The following is an 18,534-nucleotide window of genomic DNA, read 5'->3' as shown; positions in this document are numbered from 1 at the left end:
TAGAATGATGTTCCTGTTTTGTTGCTTCATTCTTGATTTGAATGACACCAACCATTCTTCCATTAGGTCCAATATCATCCATGCCCTCTTATTGGATCTCCACTCGACAGGTAGAATCTTTAAATCAGTGTTTTTGAAGTATCTGGGCTTTGCTGCTTTTCCTATAATCAATGATTTTTCAAGTTCCCCAGAAACTCCCCCAGAAAGAAAACCACATTAAAAAACTGTCGATCTCTCTTTGGAAAGTTTCCCTTCTGTACATCTTTCTCCTTTCAGAGATAATGTTTTGCTAGTTAGTGCTTGGAAAAGTAGCCTTGTTTCATCACCATCAGCTATGTTCTGGGGTTCATAGCCTTTAATTAGAGAGCCAGTTTTTGAAGTCCAATCTGCCAATGTTTCCTCAACCACGTCTCCAGTCTCTCCACAGGCCTCCTTCAACACTATTTGATAAGTCTTTCAAAACTTTTCAACCACCACTTGAAAGTGGTAAAATCTTCCTTTCCTAGCTTTTCTGCAACTTCTCTCGTATGGTGTATTAGCATTGTCCCTGATAAATGCAAATTTCTTGCTCTTTCACTAACAAACCATTCCCAAACAGTTTTGTTTACTTCCTCATTCCTGGTTCCTCCGAGCTTTCATTTTACTGCTCCATTTTTCCATAACCACACTCTATTTAATTCTGCTTTTTTTCTTAAGAATGCCAGAGACTTATGTTTTTCCAGTCTTACACTTTGAAACAATCTGCTTAATAGACAGTTTGTCTTTTTCACAAATTTCTAAACCTTCAGTTTTTGTGTTCAAATCTAAAACCATGCATTTCTTTCCTTTCATCAGTTTTAATATTACACTGTAACAACAGCACAAAGTTCTGTGAATGCTAACTGTAAGCCCACTAAATGTGTGACCTTTCTAGGAAAACTGCACTTCTTTGTTAAGCAGGTAGTGTCCCCATTGTGAGCGGCTGCAGGGTGACCTCGATAGTGTTGTGAGATGGACAGTGGGCAATGGTATGATGATAAACGGGGTTAAAAGTCAGGTTGTGAGTTTCACAAATAGGAAAAGTCCTCTCAGTTTTAATTACTGTGTTGATGGGGTGAAAGTTCCTTTTGGGGATCATTGTAAGTACCTAGGTGTTAATATAAGAAAAGACCTTCATTGGGGTAATCACATAAATATGATTGTAAATAAAGGGTACAGTTCTCTGCACATGGTTATGAGGGTATTTAGGGGTTGTAGTAAGGATGTAAAGGAGAGGGCATATAAGTCTCTGGCAAGACCCCAACTAGAGTATGGTTCCAGTGTATGGGACCCTCACCAGGATTACTTGATTCAAGAACTGGAAAAAATCCAAAGAAAAGCAGCTCGATTTGTTCTGGGTGATTTCCGACAAAAGAGTAGCGTTACAAAAATGTTGCAAAGTTTGGGCTGGGAAGACTTGGGAGAAAGGAGACGAGCTGCTCGATTAAGTGGTATGTGAAGTCAAGTAAATAATAAAGTTTAATTATTCCACCTATTCAATACATAAAAAGAGATGTTAATAAAGAATTAAATCTATTATTCTAATTTCAAGCCGTTTAAGATTTATTTTGATTTCCTATACTCTCAATCCTTTGCTGAACGCCTTTTAGCAGTATTAACTGTTCCCACAACACTCTTTCTCTATTACAGAATTTTTCCAAAAATTTTCTTAACTTCGCCAGTCTATTCATGCTACAATTTGATTTCTTAAACCCTTTACACAACACCTTTTAACGAAATTAACTGAGTTCTTATAGAACTTTATAATTATGGATGTTTACTCTCACACTTTCCCTCACTCCCGCATCGTAATTCGAGAGGAAGGCTAATTTATCTCCTCACAAAAGATTGACTATAGACTGGTCCTAACTTTTACTTGAAATCCACTTGATACTGATGATATCGTTTTTCTTTATATTGTTCTAAGAATTGAACTCATTTCCCGCTACCCGCCACGGCCAATAGCATATAAACCTGGCACACCGCTTCAAGCCTCTCCTCCATTAATCTCACATCATCTGTAACACTAGTAACTTAAATATCAGTCATTTCAACGCTACCGTAGCAACTATTTAACACTATTACTATTGAATATAAATGAAATTACACACAACGTTTTTCTCTCCAACTCTTCTTTACGTCAACCAGTTTCAAAATTAATAAAGAGGTAAATGTTTTTACACACTTCGATTTCCCTTTAAACTTTCCTTTCATTCAATTTCATTCATTAACGCGTAAATTCTCCTATTGTTACAGACTTCATATTTAACACAGCTACTTACCATCAAGCACTCTTCTTCACTCGTGCTTCTAGAAGACTGCAGTTTCATCTCTTCACATGAGAGTTTCAACAGTCTAACAATTTTCATGCTGACGCTTGAACTGTTTAATACCCGATAAATTTTCTCTAACACCCTCAACCATCAAAAGGCCCCGCTTTACTTGTTTCAGCGTAGTATTTTATTTCAAACCTCACCTGAAGTGAGCAACGGAAACATCTCTTTACAAAATTTACGTCCTTAAAAAACTACCAGTATACAATTTGTTACCAATTTTTAAACAAGGACATTCATAAATTTACGACTGTTTGTATATTAGACTTTACTAAGGTTTCATTTTAAGAATACCAAAACTATTGTCAACCATTTCGCTCACCATTTGAAACACATTTCCAACATCATCTTCATATTCTTATGTATTTTAATTACAATCAGGTACCTGATTAATTAACTTTCAGATTGTGATTAGGCTGAAGATGCCCTTAATTAAAGGATGAAACGTGTCCCTATAGTTTTATTTACAGATTTAATTCTTTATTAACATCTCTTTTTATGTATTGAATAGGTGGAATAATTAAACTTTATTATTTATTTGATTTCATTGTACATTTCAATACGGACCAAAATATGAGAATTATAACATGTAAGTGGTATGTTCCGAGCTGTCAGCGGAGAGATGGCGTGGGAGGACATCAGTAGACGAATAAGTTTGAGTGGTGTCTTTAAAAGTAGGAAAGATCACAATATGAAGATAAAGTTGGAATTCAAGAGGACAAATTGGGGCAAATATTCGTTTATAGGAAGGGGAGTCAGAGATTGGAATAACTTACCAAGGGAAATGTTCAATAAATTTCCAATTTCTTTGCAATCATTTAAGAAAAGGCTAGTAAAACAACAGATAGGGAATCTGCCACCTGGACGACTGCCCTAAATGCAGATCAGTAGTGATTGATTTGATTTGATTCCCAAATTCCTGCATTCTATTAGTCAACAACACATTAAGGTTACACTCGCATGGTGATGAAATTAGGTAAAGGATGAAGGAGGCCCTTAAGTTTACTGCCTCAAGTTTCAACCTTTCTGCATTACAAGGGATGGTCCAAATCATACAGAATATCCCTTACAGCCAGACGGTCCAAGTTCATTTTCTGGCTGAATGCTATCTCGACCATCTTCGATCCATTTGGAATACATGAACTGAAAAGGGTTAGGAAGGAAATTTACATATACAGTAAAACCTCATTAAGACGTTTCTGCAGGGGACAACAAAAATGAATATACCAATAGAAACTATGTAACAGGGATATGGAAACACTACTTACAATTTTTTTTCGACATGAAGGCATTATTAGAATAATAACAGTAAGTTATTTATTAAATTGACCACCTAATCGTGTATCCGCAAGTACAGTGAAAACTATATCTACCATATCTCAAGATGAGAGGAAAGTATTAAAAGGTATGAAAAACACGAGAGAATAAGTATGAAAACCTTTTCTGCTGGGATTTATAAAATAACAAGTGCACTGAACAGTGTAAAAAACACCGAACAACAAATATGAAATCATATGCACGGGGGCCAATAAATATATCCAAGTATTATGGCAGATCACACTCTTTCTAAAACGTTAGTAGAAGCCTTTTATTTCGGAGCAGAGGGTTATAAAACATTATTTTCGGGTCACATTCTAGACAATGAATTGAGGTTATACTCGGCCATGTGCGACTGTGACAGAATGACTTCGGCTGCCATTTTGAAAAACTTCAGCCAAGTCAAATCATATGATAAAGGTGTTGATTCCCATAGGGAACCTGAAATATTTGTTCTGAAAATGAAAACCTACCACCTGTTTTCCAGTCATTGACCGGGTCAGGGATGTAATGAATGAAGCATATATATAGGCTGTTAGTACGATGGGGTCACCACTCGCAAAGTAATATATATTAATGACTCATAGATGCTATGAAATGAGAATGGAGAGTGTTGCTGGAATGAAAGATGACAGGGAACACCGTAGTACCCGGAGAAAAACCTGTCCCGCCTCTGCTTTGTCCAGCACAAATCTCACATGGAATTACCAGGATTTGAACCACGGTATCCAGAAGTGAGAGGCCGACGCGCTGCCGTCTGAGCCACGGAGGCTCAAATATTTGTTCTGAATGAGTAAATTTATAATACTAATATAGTTGGTCCGTTATTGGACATTATAAATTTTCCAGCTAACTCATTCCTGGTTGCCAGCATTTCGCCCCAGTGTGCTAAGTTGGGCTCATCAGTTGGTAATAGCACACCTACCAAGATGCATGGCTAGTGCATACTGTGGAGGCCACTGCGTAGGCTACATGGAGCCACCGGCAGTGCCAATGCACTATGAGAGACTTTGTCTCATTTTCAAAAATTGAAGCCTGCCTGGCCATCAGATGATAAAGATGTTGATTCCCATAAGGAACCTGAAATATTTGCTCCGAATGAGTAAATTTATAATACCAATACCAGGTTCCCTATGTGAATCAACATCTTTATTATCTGACTAGCAAGATACCTGTGCTTCGCTACGATATTATACTGAAATTTATCATTGAATGCTTAACATATTATATATAATCCAACGAAATTTGCGATCTGACTCGTTTTCTGAGAGATAACAGCAAAGTTCCTCCCATTTTTCAATCTTTCTTTCCTGCAATCTATTTCGTACTTCCCGGGCTAGCTTCAGGTATTCCTCCCGGTCGGTTGGGTCCCTAAATCTTTGCCATCTTTTTCAATAAGCATTTTTAATATGGATCAAATCCTTGAGGAGATCTGGTGTGGTGTCGTCTTGTGTGCCTTGGCGGTACCCTGAACCCGCGGCTGGACTGCATTCCTAGGCACTACCGGCCAGGATATGTTTCCAGCGCGGTCCACACATTTTGACGACGGTCCAGAGGATTATTATTATTATTATTATTATTATTATTATTATTATTGACCCCGCAGCAAAATGCAACACCGCTACTTGGCGGTAAATTACATCTGCTGTCATTGTCATTGCTGACAATGTAACCAGTTCCATGTGTGCGAGATTTCTGGCGACACGACTTATATTCGAGACATGATAAGTGAGGTATTTTTATATAGATTTCATACGATGAGAATCGGAACGTCGAATTTACTACGTGCTCAGCGGGAAGACCTGTTAATGGGGAATGTACTAATGAGGTTTCACTGTATTTTCTATTACAGTCGCAAAACTTTCTTCCATTTCTGTGTCAGACAGGTTCCACTAAATACAGGTGAACTTACATGAATATTAAACCATCATTCAGAGGACTGGGGATATTTTAAACATAATTCATGGGACTTGGAAAATTTTCCAATATGGAGAGTTTTCTAGATCATCAAGGTTCTGCTAAATGCAGGTTTTACTGTGCTGCAAAACCTACTGAGTCAGCTTTCACCAACAACATTATTAAGAAGCTGGAGTAATAATAGCGGAATGACAGTCACTGGCTTTGCACAAAGGCTGTCACGGTTCATATGCCTACCTGCAGAAATGACCACGATAACCATATAAAATTACTAGCTTGCTTTTTATTACCGATCCATTTTCCTTACAATGGCATCCACTGCCTAATTGTGTTGAGGTATATTTACATCCAGTGTTTTCCCTTTTTCTCCTCTACCAACAAAGAACTAGTAAATTTAAACAATAGAATGACTCTTCTTCAATATACAGAATGTTATTTCATTGCATTATATCACTCATCCTGGGGAAAAACCAGATAATTCGACATGATATATTTTTGGCTTATGCCGTGTCAAGAAAATAAGGTGAAATTCTTCACGTTCTCTAAAAAGCCCAAAAGCCTATATCATGTCTATAAGTACGGGCTGTGAAAGCATCAATGGCAACAGATAAGTTGATTTTTTGGCTTTTTTAATTTTTACTGTAATGTACGAAGGTCAATTTTCTCTATCTTTGACACTAACAAGATAAGTCATTAAATCGTAATATTGAAGAAATAGCCACATTTTACTTCCAGATTATTCAAGAATACAAAACATTCCCTGGTTAGAGCCAGATAAATTGAGTTATCTTGTTAATATTCTGTACTTTGTTAATAAAAGTGACTTCAACCAGATAAGTAAGTTTGTCTTATAAATAAATTTTGCGTGGCTATTTCTAGCCGAGTGCAGCCCTTGTAAGGCATACCCTCCGATGAGGGTGGGTGGCATCTGCCATGTGTAGGTAACTGCGTGTTATTGTGGTGGAGGATAGTGTTATGTGTGGTGTGCAAGTTGCAGGGATGTTGGGGACAGCACAAACACCCAGCCCCCAGGCCATTGGAATTAATCAAGGAAGGTTAAAACCCCTGACCCGGACGGGAATCAAACTCGGGACCCTCTGAATCGAAGGCCAGTACACTGACCATTCAGCCAACGAGTTGGACAGTTTGTCTTATGTGTAATACATTGGATGATGTACATAAAAGTGAAGTGCTAACTCGGAGTTCCTGCTCGCTGGTGGAAGAGGGGAAACACTCAACTGATAAACGGTATGCATAACATCTCGCTGTGCTGCACGAGTCTTTACTCAATGTTCCGAGTGTCAACTGATGCTCGCCGACACACAGCTTTTTGGAACTAAGGCGCAGTGAGGTAGGTTACAACAGCGGGTTATGGATTCCAGCATAATATAAGTGTTAGTTACCATAGAGGAAGATGCTACTGAATTTCAGCACATTTCATTTAGCTAGTCTATGTATTGAAGTCTTAACTCATCCTATTTTCAAAATCCCACCTACCAGATGTTCGATAAAAAAATATACAGCAGCATTGCAGGTGATCATCCAGGAACCAAGAAGTAAATTTGGGATTGAATTATCTGAAGGTCAAGTGTGTAAAAGAATTCAAAATATCAACAATAGAAGTAAAGCAAAAACAGACTTGAAAAGAACAGGAAACAAACCAGTCCACCTAAAATCGTGGGAAATGAAATTACCGGATATAATGGAGTTGTTATACCTATTCCCAAGAAAGCCGGTGCTGACAGGTGTGAAAACTACCGCACTATTCGTTTAGTATCTCATGCCTGCAAAATTTTAACACGTATTATTTACAGAAGAATGGAAAAACAAGTTGAATCTGAGTTGGGGGAAGATCAATTTGGCTTCAGAAGAAATGTAGGAACACGTGAAGCAATCCTGACTTTACGTCTGATCTTAGAGGATCGAATCAAGAAGGACAAGCCCACGTACATGGCATTCGTAGATCTAGAAAAGGCATTCGATAATGTTGATTGGACCAGGCTGTTTATGATTCTGAAGATGATAGGGATCAGATACCGAGAACGAAGAATTATCTACAATCTGTATAAAAATCAGTCTGCAGTGATAAGAATCGAGGGCTTTGAAAAAGAAGCAGCAATCCAGAAAGGAGTGAGGCAAGGCTGCAGTTTGTCCCCTCTCCTTTTCAATGTTTACATAGAACAGGCAGTAAAGGAAATCAAAGAGAAATTTGGAAAGGGAATCACAGTCCAAGGAGAGGAAATCAAAACCTTGAGATTTGCCGATGATATTGTTATTTTATCTGAGACTGCAGAAGATCTCGAGAAGTTGCTGAATGGTATGGATGAAGTCTTAGGCAAGGAGTACAAGATGAAAATAAATAAGTCCAAAACAAAAGTAATGGAGTGCAGTCGAACGAAGGCAGGTGATGTAGGAAATATTAGATTAGGAAACGAAGTCTTAAAGGAAGTAGATGAATATTGTTACTTGGGTAGTAAAATAACCAACGATGGCAGAAGTAAGGAGGACATAAAATGCAGACTAGCACAAGCAAGGAAGAGCTTTCTTAAGAAAAGAAATTTGCTCACTTCAAACATTGATATCGGAATTAGAAAGATGTTTTTGAAGACTTTTGTGTGGAGCGTGGCATTGTATGGAAGTGAAACATGGACGATAACTAGCTCAGAAAGAAAGAGAATAGAAGCTTTTGAAATGTGGTGTTATAGAAGAATGCTGAAGGTGAGATGGATAGATCGAATCACGAATGAAGAGATACTGAATCGAATTGGTGAGAGGAGATCGATTTGGCTAAATTTGACGAGAAGAAGAGATAGAATGATAGGACACATCTTAAGACACCCAGGACTTGTTCGGTTGGTTTTTGAAGGAAGTGTAGGTGGCAAGAACGGTAGGGGTAGACCAAGGTATGAATATGACAAACAGATTAGAGCAGATGTAGGATGCAATAGTTACGTAGAAATGAAAAGGTTAGCACATGATAGGGTGGCATGGAGAGCTGCATCAAACCAGTCTATGGACTGATGACTCAAACAACAACAATGGAGAGTGACTAAATCCATCAATAAACAGACTTCAAGTTAAGAAAAATGTCATGAAACAATAATTCTACTAAAATTAAAATGTTTATAATTATTGTATAACATGAACCATAATTGCATTAGTGAATATTTCAAATAATATTTCAGGAGGAAAATCAGCAGTGGTGGTTTCTTGATCAACACATGACCCAGGTCTTCCACCACAACTGTCCCTAGAATCTGTAGCATTGCTGGGACTCACCAATGCACCTACAACACACCCAGGAAAGAAAGTTGAACAGAAAGAAGAAAAAAGAAAAGCTGGTGCAGAAATGTCATTTGCAAAGTTGCAAAAACTCAAGCTAATAAAACAGTTGTGAATTTTGAATTTAAAGAAGAGAAATTATTGTGGGAAGTGGAGAAAAGCTAGCAGGGGGAAATATAGTGACAGAACATTAAATGTGTTCAAACAATGTTCAAACCTGTATTTGTGTTATTTTTCAAGTTAATTTATTTTATGTTTTGCTTTCTGTTTGAAGGTTTTAAAGTAGATCTACCTAGCAGATCTCATTTTTAGTGGTAGATTGAACGGGCGGAATTCCACTATTTTGCTATGTATTTTCTTGGTTTGTGATCGGAGCTGCTACCCTACCCTCCTTGTGTAACTACCTTTTACATTTCTATTGTTGCGTACACTGTGAAGTTACCAGGAATTTTCTTCCGTGTCAGGACTTGAAAGGAGTATAAGTCAAAAATGGCTAATTTTGGAGACTTTGACAGCATTAATTGTAAAGAATTTGAAATCACTAAAAACCAACATATTTCAGGAAATAGATTTTTCAGTAATGGTTTTCTCCTGCTCACTTTAAAAAATAAAAAGCAATGATTTATAGTATCAGGATCCAAACATAGAATGACGTATTCTTAAGCCCTGACATGAAAAATAGTTTCATTCACTTGTTAAAAGCATGGTTTGAAGGCTATAATTATATGTATAACAAAATACTTCACCATAAGCGCAAGACTAATACAGGGTTAAAAAATGAAATGACTGATCGATGTATTATCTATAATAATAAAAGGAAGTGTTTGTCAGTCTGTGTTTTGTGTATGCGCGATGCCCAGAAAAATCTACAGCATGCAGAGATCTGAAATTTTGAACATAGGTGGATGGAAGGGAGCCCGAATGCACCTCGAAGACAGAATTTTCATTTTCGCTTTCGTTGGTGAGTTATGAACAAAAAAACCATCGGAAAACTTGTATTGGGATATGACAATCCAACGTGCTGTCACCAAGATTAAATGCATAGAGTCACTGTCGCTAGGCAACGTACATAAGATAGGTAGAGAACGCAATTCAAGGAGCCATTTTACGTCCATGGCGTAGGAAGCCGTTTTTGGTCTTATATGGTTTGAGGGCATATGACGCTGTTCATGGTGATTCGTCCGTCGGATGGGGTGTAAAATCTTGAGCTGTTCAAGAGGAGTGGGCTATGTGCTGGTGCCGGGTTTCATCCTCTTCATTCTTACTATCATATATCATGTAATTCATTTCATCTCATTAACTTGTCTGATTAGGTTGACATCATGAAAGTCATACCCAGTATCTTAAGCATTGAAAGTAACAATATAATAAAAATAAAATAATGTATTTCATGCAATTTACGTCAAAACGATGTGAGTTAATAAATATTAAGTTTTAATTTGCTTTTAAATAAAAAGTTTGGAAACATCTAATGGTCGAATTAATAAACATGGACAAAGCCGTGGGCACGTGCTAGTAATTAATAAAATATTATTAAAAGGAACAGATTTGGCAAGTACTTAGGTAAGATTACAATCCTTCATCCCTTCTTCATTGTTCTCTCTCGTGTATCCGCCCATCAACAACTTGTACGACGTCTTCATCTGCATTCACAATTTCAAGAATTTTGTGATCTTCATCCCTGAGATATTTTGCTACATCGCGCAGAACAAAACAGTCTAAAATAACTGACGGTACTAAAATGTGGCTATCGTATTTTATTCTGAAGTATTGGAAAGCATTATTTTACTTGTTCAAAACATTTATTATCATCCTCTCTTTTGTTATCTACTTATTGTAGGGTGTTTGTTCTGCAGTTTCAGGATTTCGGTACTGGGTCATAAGCCATGGTGCAATACCATAACCTGCATCCCCAAGAAGGGCATTTGCACGATTACCTGTCATTACTCTGCAAACATCATACCTTCACCGGATTCGGAAATCATGCACTGAACCAGATCAAGTGACGTCCACACTAGTACAGTTTTCACTCAAGTGGCTTGCACATTTATAATGGGTACCCCTTTCCTATTAATGTATTCATCACTATGCTGATGTTGCTTTGTTTTTATAAGATCATGCGTGTAATCAACAGCCCGTATACCGGGCGAGTTGGCCGTGCGTGTAGAGGCGCACGGCTGTGAGCTTGCATCCGGGAGATAGTAGGTTCGAATCCCACTATCAGCAGCCCTGAAAATGGTTTTCTGTGGTTTTCCATTTTCTCACCAGGCAAATGCTGGGGCTGTACCTTAATTAAGGCCACGGCCGCTTCCTTTTAACTCCTAGGCCTTTCCTATCCCATCGTCGCCATAAGACCTATCTGTGTCGGTGCGATGTTAAGCCCCTAGCAAAAAAGAAAAAAAAAACAGCCTGTATAGCATGAGGGGAAATTATACCTTTCCTGCCACTGAATTTTGGAAGCCCCTAGAGCTTGGATTGTCATTGAAAACTTTATCCAGTAATTCACTTTCACTTCAATCACAATCCAAACATTGGAAGTTGTACGGGGTCCTGTATTTTGATTAACACCTACGTCTTCAGCCACGCCACTCTGAAAACCAGGATCGCTAACGTAGCGAAAAATAACCCCCTCATACTTTCTTCATTGCCAAGAGCACCTCTTATTGTTTCATAATTTTTATCCAGAAAATACTGTGCCATCCAATGCACATTTTCCTTTTCAAATCTACAAAGTTCTTTATAATTAAGGATATCATAGTATTGGTGAGGTTTATAGGTCTTTCTTCTTCCTGGAACATCCATAAAATACTCCAGTATTGCGTGCGTAGCCCTTATAATTCATCGTGAGTCAACTGCAGAGGTAATTAGCTGATTTCTGAGTATAAACTGTCACCACTCGATCTTTATGCATGCCACTCTGGAGCAAGCATTTCCGGAAATGAGTGTCTGCTTACCCACGCTCCACTGGGTAACGTCACACACAGTGAGTGAACTTCTCACTCGTTCTTATGCAAGCAGCTACAAGTTAAAACTCCAAATACGTGAGTGGAAAGTACTTACTCGTCTTTATGTACATCACTCATTTTCTGTGGTTATTGTGGACGTGGACATTATTATCTTGTTAATGAATTATTGGCAGTGAATTTACACAGCTGCTTCTATTAAAGAGAACTATTAAATCTTGCTACCTAACAATACACAAATGTGACTTACACGCTTGGGTTTCTACTGGTCCACATAAGAAAGATATATATTTCTTTTTTTTTGCTAGTTGCTTTACGTCGCACTGACACAGATAGGTCTTATGACGACGATGGGACAGGAAAGGGCTAGGAGTGGGAAAGAAGCGGCTGTGGCCTCAATGAAGGTACAGCCCCAGCATTTGCCTGGTGTGAAAATGGGAAACCGCAGAAAACCATTTTCAGGGCTTCCTACAGTGGGGTTCGAACCTACTATGTCCCGAATACTGGATACTGACCGCACTTAAGCGACTGCAGCTATCGAGCTCGGTATAAGAAAATAATGCCTGGTCAGTAATATAGGACAAGTCAGTTTCATTCACAATCCAAAGGTGATACTTCATTAATTTTTCAATTAAACAAATTTCAATCAAAACCGTTATTTAAAAAGCTGTTTCATGTAACACAGAATGGTTTGACAACATTTAGTGAATCGGTAATTTTGTATTGTTTAAAAAAAATGCTCCCCCGGAAAATTTAAATTATTTTACTTGCTTTATTATTTCATGGGGTGAGTGAATTTATTAAATGAATGAATGTTACAACAATATATTCTTTTGTTTCTCAGGCTGAGTCAGTGGAACAACTTGAAAATAAGATGATGGAACAAGAATCTGTTATAGCCAATGTGGAACTTCGTAATGCTTTCTCATTACATTGTTTACACATGGAAACTCAACTAGTTCATGCACACCTGGAGATTCTGGCCTCAGTTCTCAGTACATTAGTGGCTGTGCAGATAAGAGGACATTCAGAGGTATGGTACCTGCTAAATTTTGTTATGAACTTCAGAACAAAAGATTTGTTCTTGAAAAATCTAGTATAGATTTTGATGAGTATGAATATTCAGAAGTGAAGAGAATATCTGTAATGGAAAATTTATTGAATGTTAAGTTGAAGCTATAATGGCAGTAGATTGTGTTTTGTGTTGAAATTACAGTAACTTATCAGTTATCACATATTTTGCTCTTAGCTACTCAAGTAAATCTTCATGGTGAACTAGTCTTTGAATTACAGTATATGCTATAATGTCTGTAAACATAGGCAGCAGGTCCATTTATGTAATTTGCTTGTTGGTATTCACCATCTAAGAAGAGTAAGTTGAGTGAATGGAAACCTTTGGACTTACCAAACATTAAATACAAAGCAGCAGTTGAAATGTCAGGAAATTTAGCTGGCAAGAAAACTGTCATGAACAAATTTGGAAGATTCTGATTCAGATGGAAGGGAAGAAATCCTTGCCTATGACTTGATTATTTCACTCCATGGGAAAGCCTTGCATGGTACGACATAGTCAAGCACTATCTGTAATTCCAAAGCTCTTGACAAAAGGAACTCTGTGATGTTTTTAAAGATATCGTATTTACCCTTTTAATTCCGTGTCCCCATCCCATGTGTAATTTTTCTACCCTTTGTTTTGAAATGGACATTTTGGGAAAAACAAAAGTTTGCATAATTTTCCACCATGATTATGTAAACGTTTTCTGTGATTGGTGTGTTTTCCTTGCTTCGAGTATTTTTGCAAAATATGTAGTCATTAACCCATTCCACTACAATGATGGGTACAGCCGTCAAGAGTTCCACATTCATTAATATGCAATGACTGGTACAACTGTCACCGTGTACTCAAGTCGGAAATACGTCTGTCTGACTACTGATTTCTTTCGATAGTGATGTTGTACTTTAGAATTATGTTCCTAGATAGTTCTAGCGTGTTTGCATGCGAATGTTATTATCTGAACGCTATTTTGTCTGTTTATTTTGCTTCTAAAATGGGTCATCTTGTTCATGAAATAAATGCTACCATGGAGCAAGATGTTGTGTAAACATCGCGAGGAGGAAGAGGAAAGAAGTCTGCAATTTCCGCTTGATAGTGGTGATGAAGATATCTCACCATTATCTGATAGTAGTTTTAGGCGTGATAGTGCGTCTGAGAACTGCGACTCCGCTCGTGAAAGTGATAGTGAGGATGAAGATAACTTCGTACATAACCTCACCGCATAAAGCAATTGAAAATGTAGTTTGGCCAGTAATTTTCCGAAAGACAATGCGTGTGCAGTTGTTTGGGAGCTAAATACTTCAGTCAGGAGGCGTTTGGGTGATAATGCTACAGAATATGACGTTGTGAGTCAGTTCCTTACTGACACTTTTTGGAAGGGAAATTGCAAGGAAACCACTGCATATGCAAATAAAATTCTGGAAGGTGTCACCCTTCCTGATTATGCCACTATAGAAGGCCCATCTCAAGGTAGCAAACTAATGAGACTACAGGGAAGGCACTGGGGTCATTTTCCTGAAACGATTGCGCCTACAGCAAGTAAATCAGTCACATCAAGGAGATGTAAAGTCTGTTTTGAGCGTGGAATCCGGAAGGAATCTTGCTTCGAGTGCAACAAATTCAAAGCTGTCCTCCACGTGGATGGATGTTCAGTTAACTTCAGTTAATTGTAGTAAATTAAACTCTGACCCAAAATGTTGTTAGTTTGATGCAGTATGCTTTTGTAAACATTTTAGCATCCATAACATAAAATGTAGAAAGAACAATCGCATTCCAAGGTATATTTCTCAAGGAACATGTGTCTCTTGAATAGTGCAAGAAATATGCACACAGTGGTGCACAATATGCCATGAAATGAAATGGCGTATGGCTTTTAGTGCCGGGAGTGTCCGAGGACATGTTCGGCTCGCCAGGTGCAGGTCTTTTGATTTGACGTCCGTAGGCGACCTGCGCGTCGTGATGCGGATGAAATGATGATGAAGACGTTACATAAACCCAGTCTCTGTGCCAGCGAAATTAACCAGCGATGGTTAAAATTCCCGACCCTGCCGTGAATCAAACCCGGGATGCTTGTGACCAAAGGCCAGCATGCTAACCATTCAGCCATGGCACCGGACACAATATGCCATGGCTAGATGCTATGAAAGTTATTGCACATTATTGAAATACAAAGCCATCCTGAAGATCAAAATGCAGATGAATGGATCATGACCTATAATCTTCCCATAAAGAATGCATCTTTTAGTGGCTACGCGTATGTTAAGTAACATGGTGTTTGAGTGACCCGGTCGATTGCCAATTATTCGATATATCCACCAATTTCTCAGTCATTTCTATTCTATTTCATTCTATTCTGACTACCAATAATAAAATAATTGTGTTTGATACCATCACAACATTTCAAAACACTTAATTTCTTGAAAATGCACAATGATTTAATCCAAGGCCGACAACAGAAATACATTGTGTAGCCAGTGCCTACAAAACCTGTCATTGAATGCATAGATGACTGGATTATTTAATGAACTGTGTAGTCGGGTGAATGGAATGAAACCTTATGTTAATTTCCATAAAAAGGAGTTGTTAACTTCAACAACGTCTGTTTTGCTATAGCCCTATTGTTTCAATGGCCTGTTATCAGTTTGTATGCCATGACTGAGAAGCACAAGTGGCAATACTGCAGTAAAAATATTGCCCAGCTCGGTTAGCTGTGTATAATGTTGGTCTGTGCACGCATCTCTAGTATGGTATCTAACTACGTGGGTTATACGTGTTTGTTCTATAACATATACCGGTGTCTGTGCTAATTATTTTTACATATGTAAGTGAATAGTGGTTATTGATGGGTAAAGAAAACAGAAGTTATAATTCCCAATTTAAATTAACAGTGATCGCCTTCACAGGAAGTAACAACAGTCGTGCTGCAGGACGCGAGTCTTGTTTACAGCTGTCACATGTACGCAACAGGCATAAATAGAAAGGACAGTTGCGGTGTGCCAAGAAGACAGACTTATCATTTGAAGGACCAAAATCGGGCCATGCAGAAACTGAAAAAAAAAAAAAAAAAAAAAAAAACACACCTGTTAAAATATGTAACTCTTTTGAGAAACAATGACTATTCATTTTCACACAAAATGTCTCAGTTAGAGGCACTGGAGATATAGAGAAAAGCAATACAGTTATCTCATTGTCTGAAGCAAGCAGAGGGTGGCTTTGTAGATTCCTGAAGACTAACAACCTTTCTCTTCGAAGGAGGACATCTCTATGCCTGCCATTGCCGAAGGACCATACCACACAAGTGGTCAACTTCCACTGATAATTTGGGTTCAAAATTAAATTTGCATTATTTTCTCTCATCCTTTTTTTAAGCTTAAAAAGTGCTAAAAAATAGGGAGGAAAATTACAAGAGTAAATACAGTAATATTCTGATTACCCTCATGATAAAATTACCGGATGATGTTGAATCTTGACTGATGTATTACATGAATTTATGAAATTAAACAACCTGTTTGATGATTTGGGAGGTAACAGAAAAATACTATGTTTTGACTGAATTATGTCATGGCATTCTTACAAAAACATTAGAAATGTGTTGTAACACTTTGAAGTGCATTTCAGGATTTCTGACAGTACCAGAGATCAATCAATCAATCAATCAATCAATCAATCAATCAATCAATCAATCAATCAATCAATCAATCAATCAATCAATCAATCAATCAATCAATCAATCAATCAATCAATTAATCAATCAATCAATCAATCAATCAATCCTGATCTGCATTTAGGGCAGTCGCCCAGGTGACAGATTCCCTATCTGTTGTTTTCCTAGCCTTTTCTTAAATGATTGCAAAGAAATTGGAAATTTATTGAACATTTCCCTTGGTAAGTTATTCCAATCCCTAACTCCCCTTCCTATAAACGAATATTTGCCCCAATTTGTCCTCTTGAATTCCAACTTTATCTTCATATCATGATCTTCCCTACTTTTAAAGACACCACTCAAACTTATTCGTCTACTGATGTCCTCCCATGCCATCTCTCCACTGACAGCTCGGAACATACCACTTAAATACCAATATATATATTGGTATTATAAATTTGCTCATTCAGGACAAATATTTCAGATTCCCTATGGGAATCAACATCTATATCAACATACCACTTAGTCGAGCAGCTCGTCTCCTTTCTCCCAAGTCTTCCCAGCCCAAACTTTGCAACATTTTTGTAACGCTACTCTTTTGTTGGAAATCGCCCAGAACAAATCAAGCTGCTTTTCTTTGGATTTTTTCCAGTTCCTGAATCAAGTAATCCTGGTAAGGGTCCCATACACTGGAACCATACTCTAGTTGGCGTCTCACCAGAGACAAATATGCTCTCTCCTATACATCCTTACTACAACCCCTAAATACTTTCATAACCATGTGCAGAGATCTGTACCCTTTATTTACAATCATATTTATGTGATTACCCCAATGAAGATCTTTCCTTATATCAATACCTAAGTATTTACAATGATCCTCAAAGGGAACTTTCACCCCATCAACGCAGTAATTAAAACTGAGAACACTTTTCCTATTTGTGAAACTCACAACATGACTTTTATCCCTGTTTATCATCATACTATTGCCTACTGTCCATCTCACAACATTATCGAGGTCATTTTGCAGTTGCTCACAATCTTGTAACTTATTTATTACTCTGTACAGAATAACATCATCTGCGAAAAGCCTTTTCTCTGATTCCACTTCTTTACACGTATCTTTGATATATATATAAGAAAACAAAGGTCCAATAATACTGCCTTGAGGAATTCCCCTCTTAATTTTTACAGGGACAGATAAAGCTTCACCTACTCTAATTCTCTGAGTTCTATTTTCTAGAAACAGAGCCACCCATTCAGTCACTCTTTTATCAAGTCCAATTGCACTCATTTTTGCTAGTTTCCCATGATCTACCCTATCAAATGCCTTAGACAGGTCAATCGCGATACAGTCCAATTGACCTCCTGAATCCAGGATATCTGCTATATCTTGCTGGAATCCTACAATTAGGGCTTCAGTGGAATAACCTTTCCTAAACCCAAACTGCCTTCTATCAAACCAGTTATTAATTTTGCAAACGTGTCTTATATAATCAGAAAGAATGCTTTCCCAAAGCTTACATACAATGCATGTCAAACTGACTGGCCTGTAATTTTCAGCTTTATGTCTATCACCCTTTCCTTTATATACAGGGGCTACTAGAGCAACTCTCCATTCATTTGGTAAAGTTCCTTCATGCAAACAATAATCAAACAAGTACTTCAGATATGGTACTATATCCCAACCCATTTGTCTTTAGTATATTTCCCGAAACCTTATCAATTCCAGCTGCTTTTCTAGTTTTCAACTTTTGTATCTTACTGTAAATGTCATTGCTGTCATAGGTAAATTTTAATACTTCTTTAGTATTAGTCACCTCCTTTGTCTGGACATTATCCTTGTGACCAAAAATCTTTACATACTGCTGACTGAATACTTCTGCCTTTTGAAGATCCTTGCATACACACTCCCCTTGTTCATTAATGATTCCTGGAATGTCCTTCTTGGAACCTGTTTCTGCCTTAAAGTACCTGTACATATTCTTCCATTTTTAACTAAAATTAGTG

The 18,534-nt window shown here is 37.7% G+C and overlaps 1 protein-coding gene across 1 annotated transcript in view; it reads left to right on the top strand.

The window, feature by feature from the left end:
* Csas (CMP-sialic acid synthase) overlaps positions 1–18,534 on the top strand; it is a 217,101-nt gene that overhangs the window by 196,054 nt on the left and 2,513 nt on the right. Inside the window, exon 13 of the mRNA XM_067149118.2 lies at positions 12,675–12,863. Within this exon, the coding sequence (XP_067005219.2) occupies positions 12,675–12,863 (189 nt within the window). The remainder of the gene's footprint in view (positions 1–12,674; positions 12,864–18,534) is intronic.

This window comes from Anabrus simplex, chromosome 6, assembly GCF_040414725.1.
Source record: "Anabrus simplex isolate iqAnaSimp1 chromosome 6, ASM4041472v1, whole genome shotgun sequence".
NCBI classification, from domain to species: domain Eukaryota; kingdom Metazoa; phylum Arthropoda; class Insecta; order Orthoptera; family Tettigoniidae; genus Anabrus; species Anabrus simplex.
The sequence above is the reverse complement of the archived record's forward strand: the minus strand, read 5'-3'. Positions and strand labels throughout refer to the sequence as shown.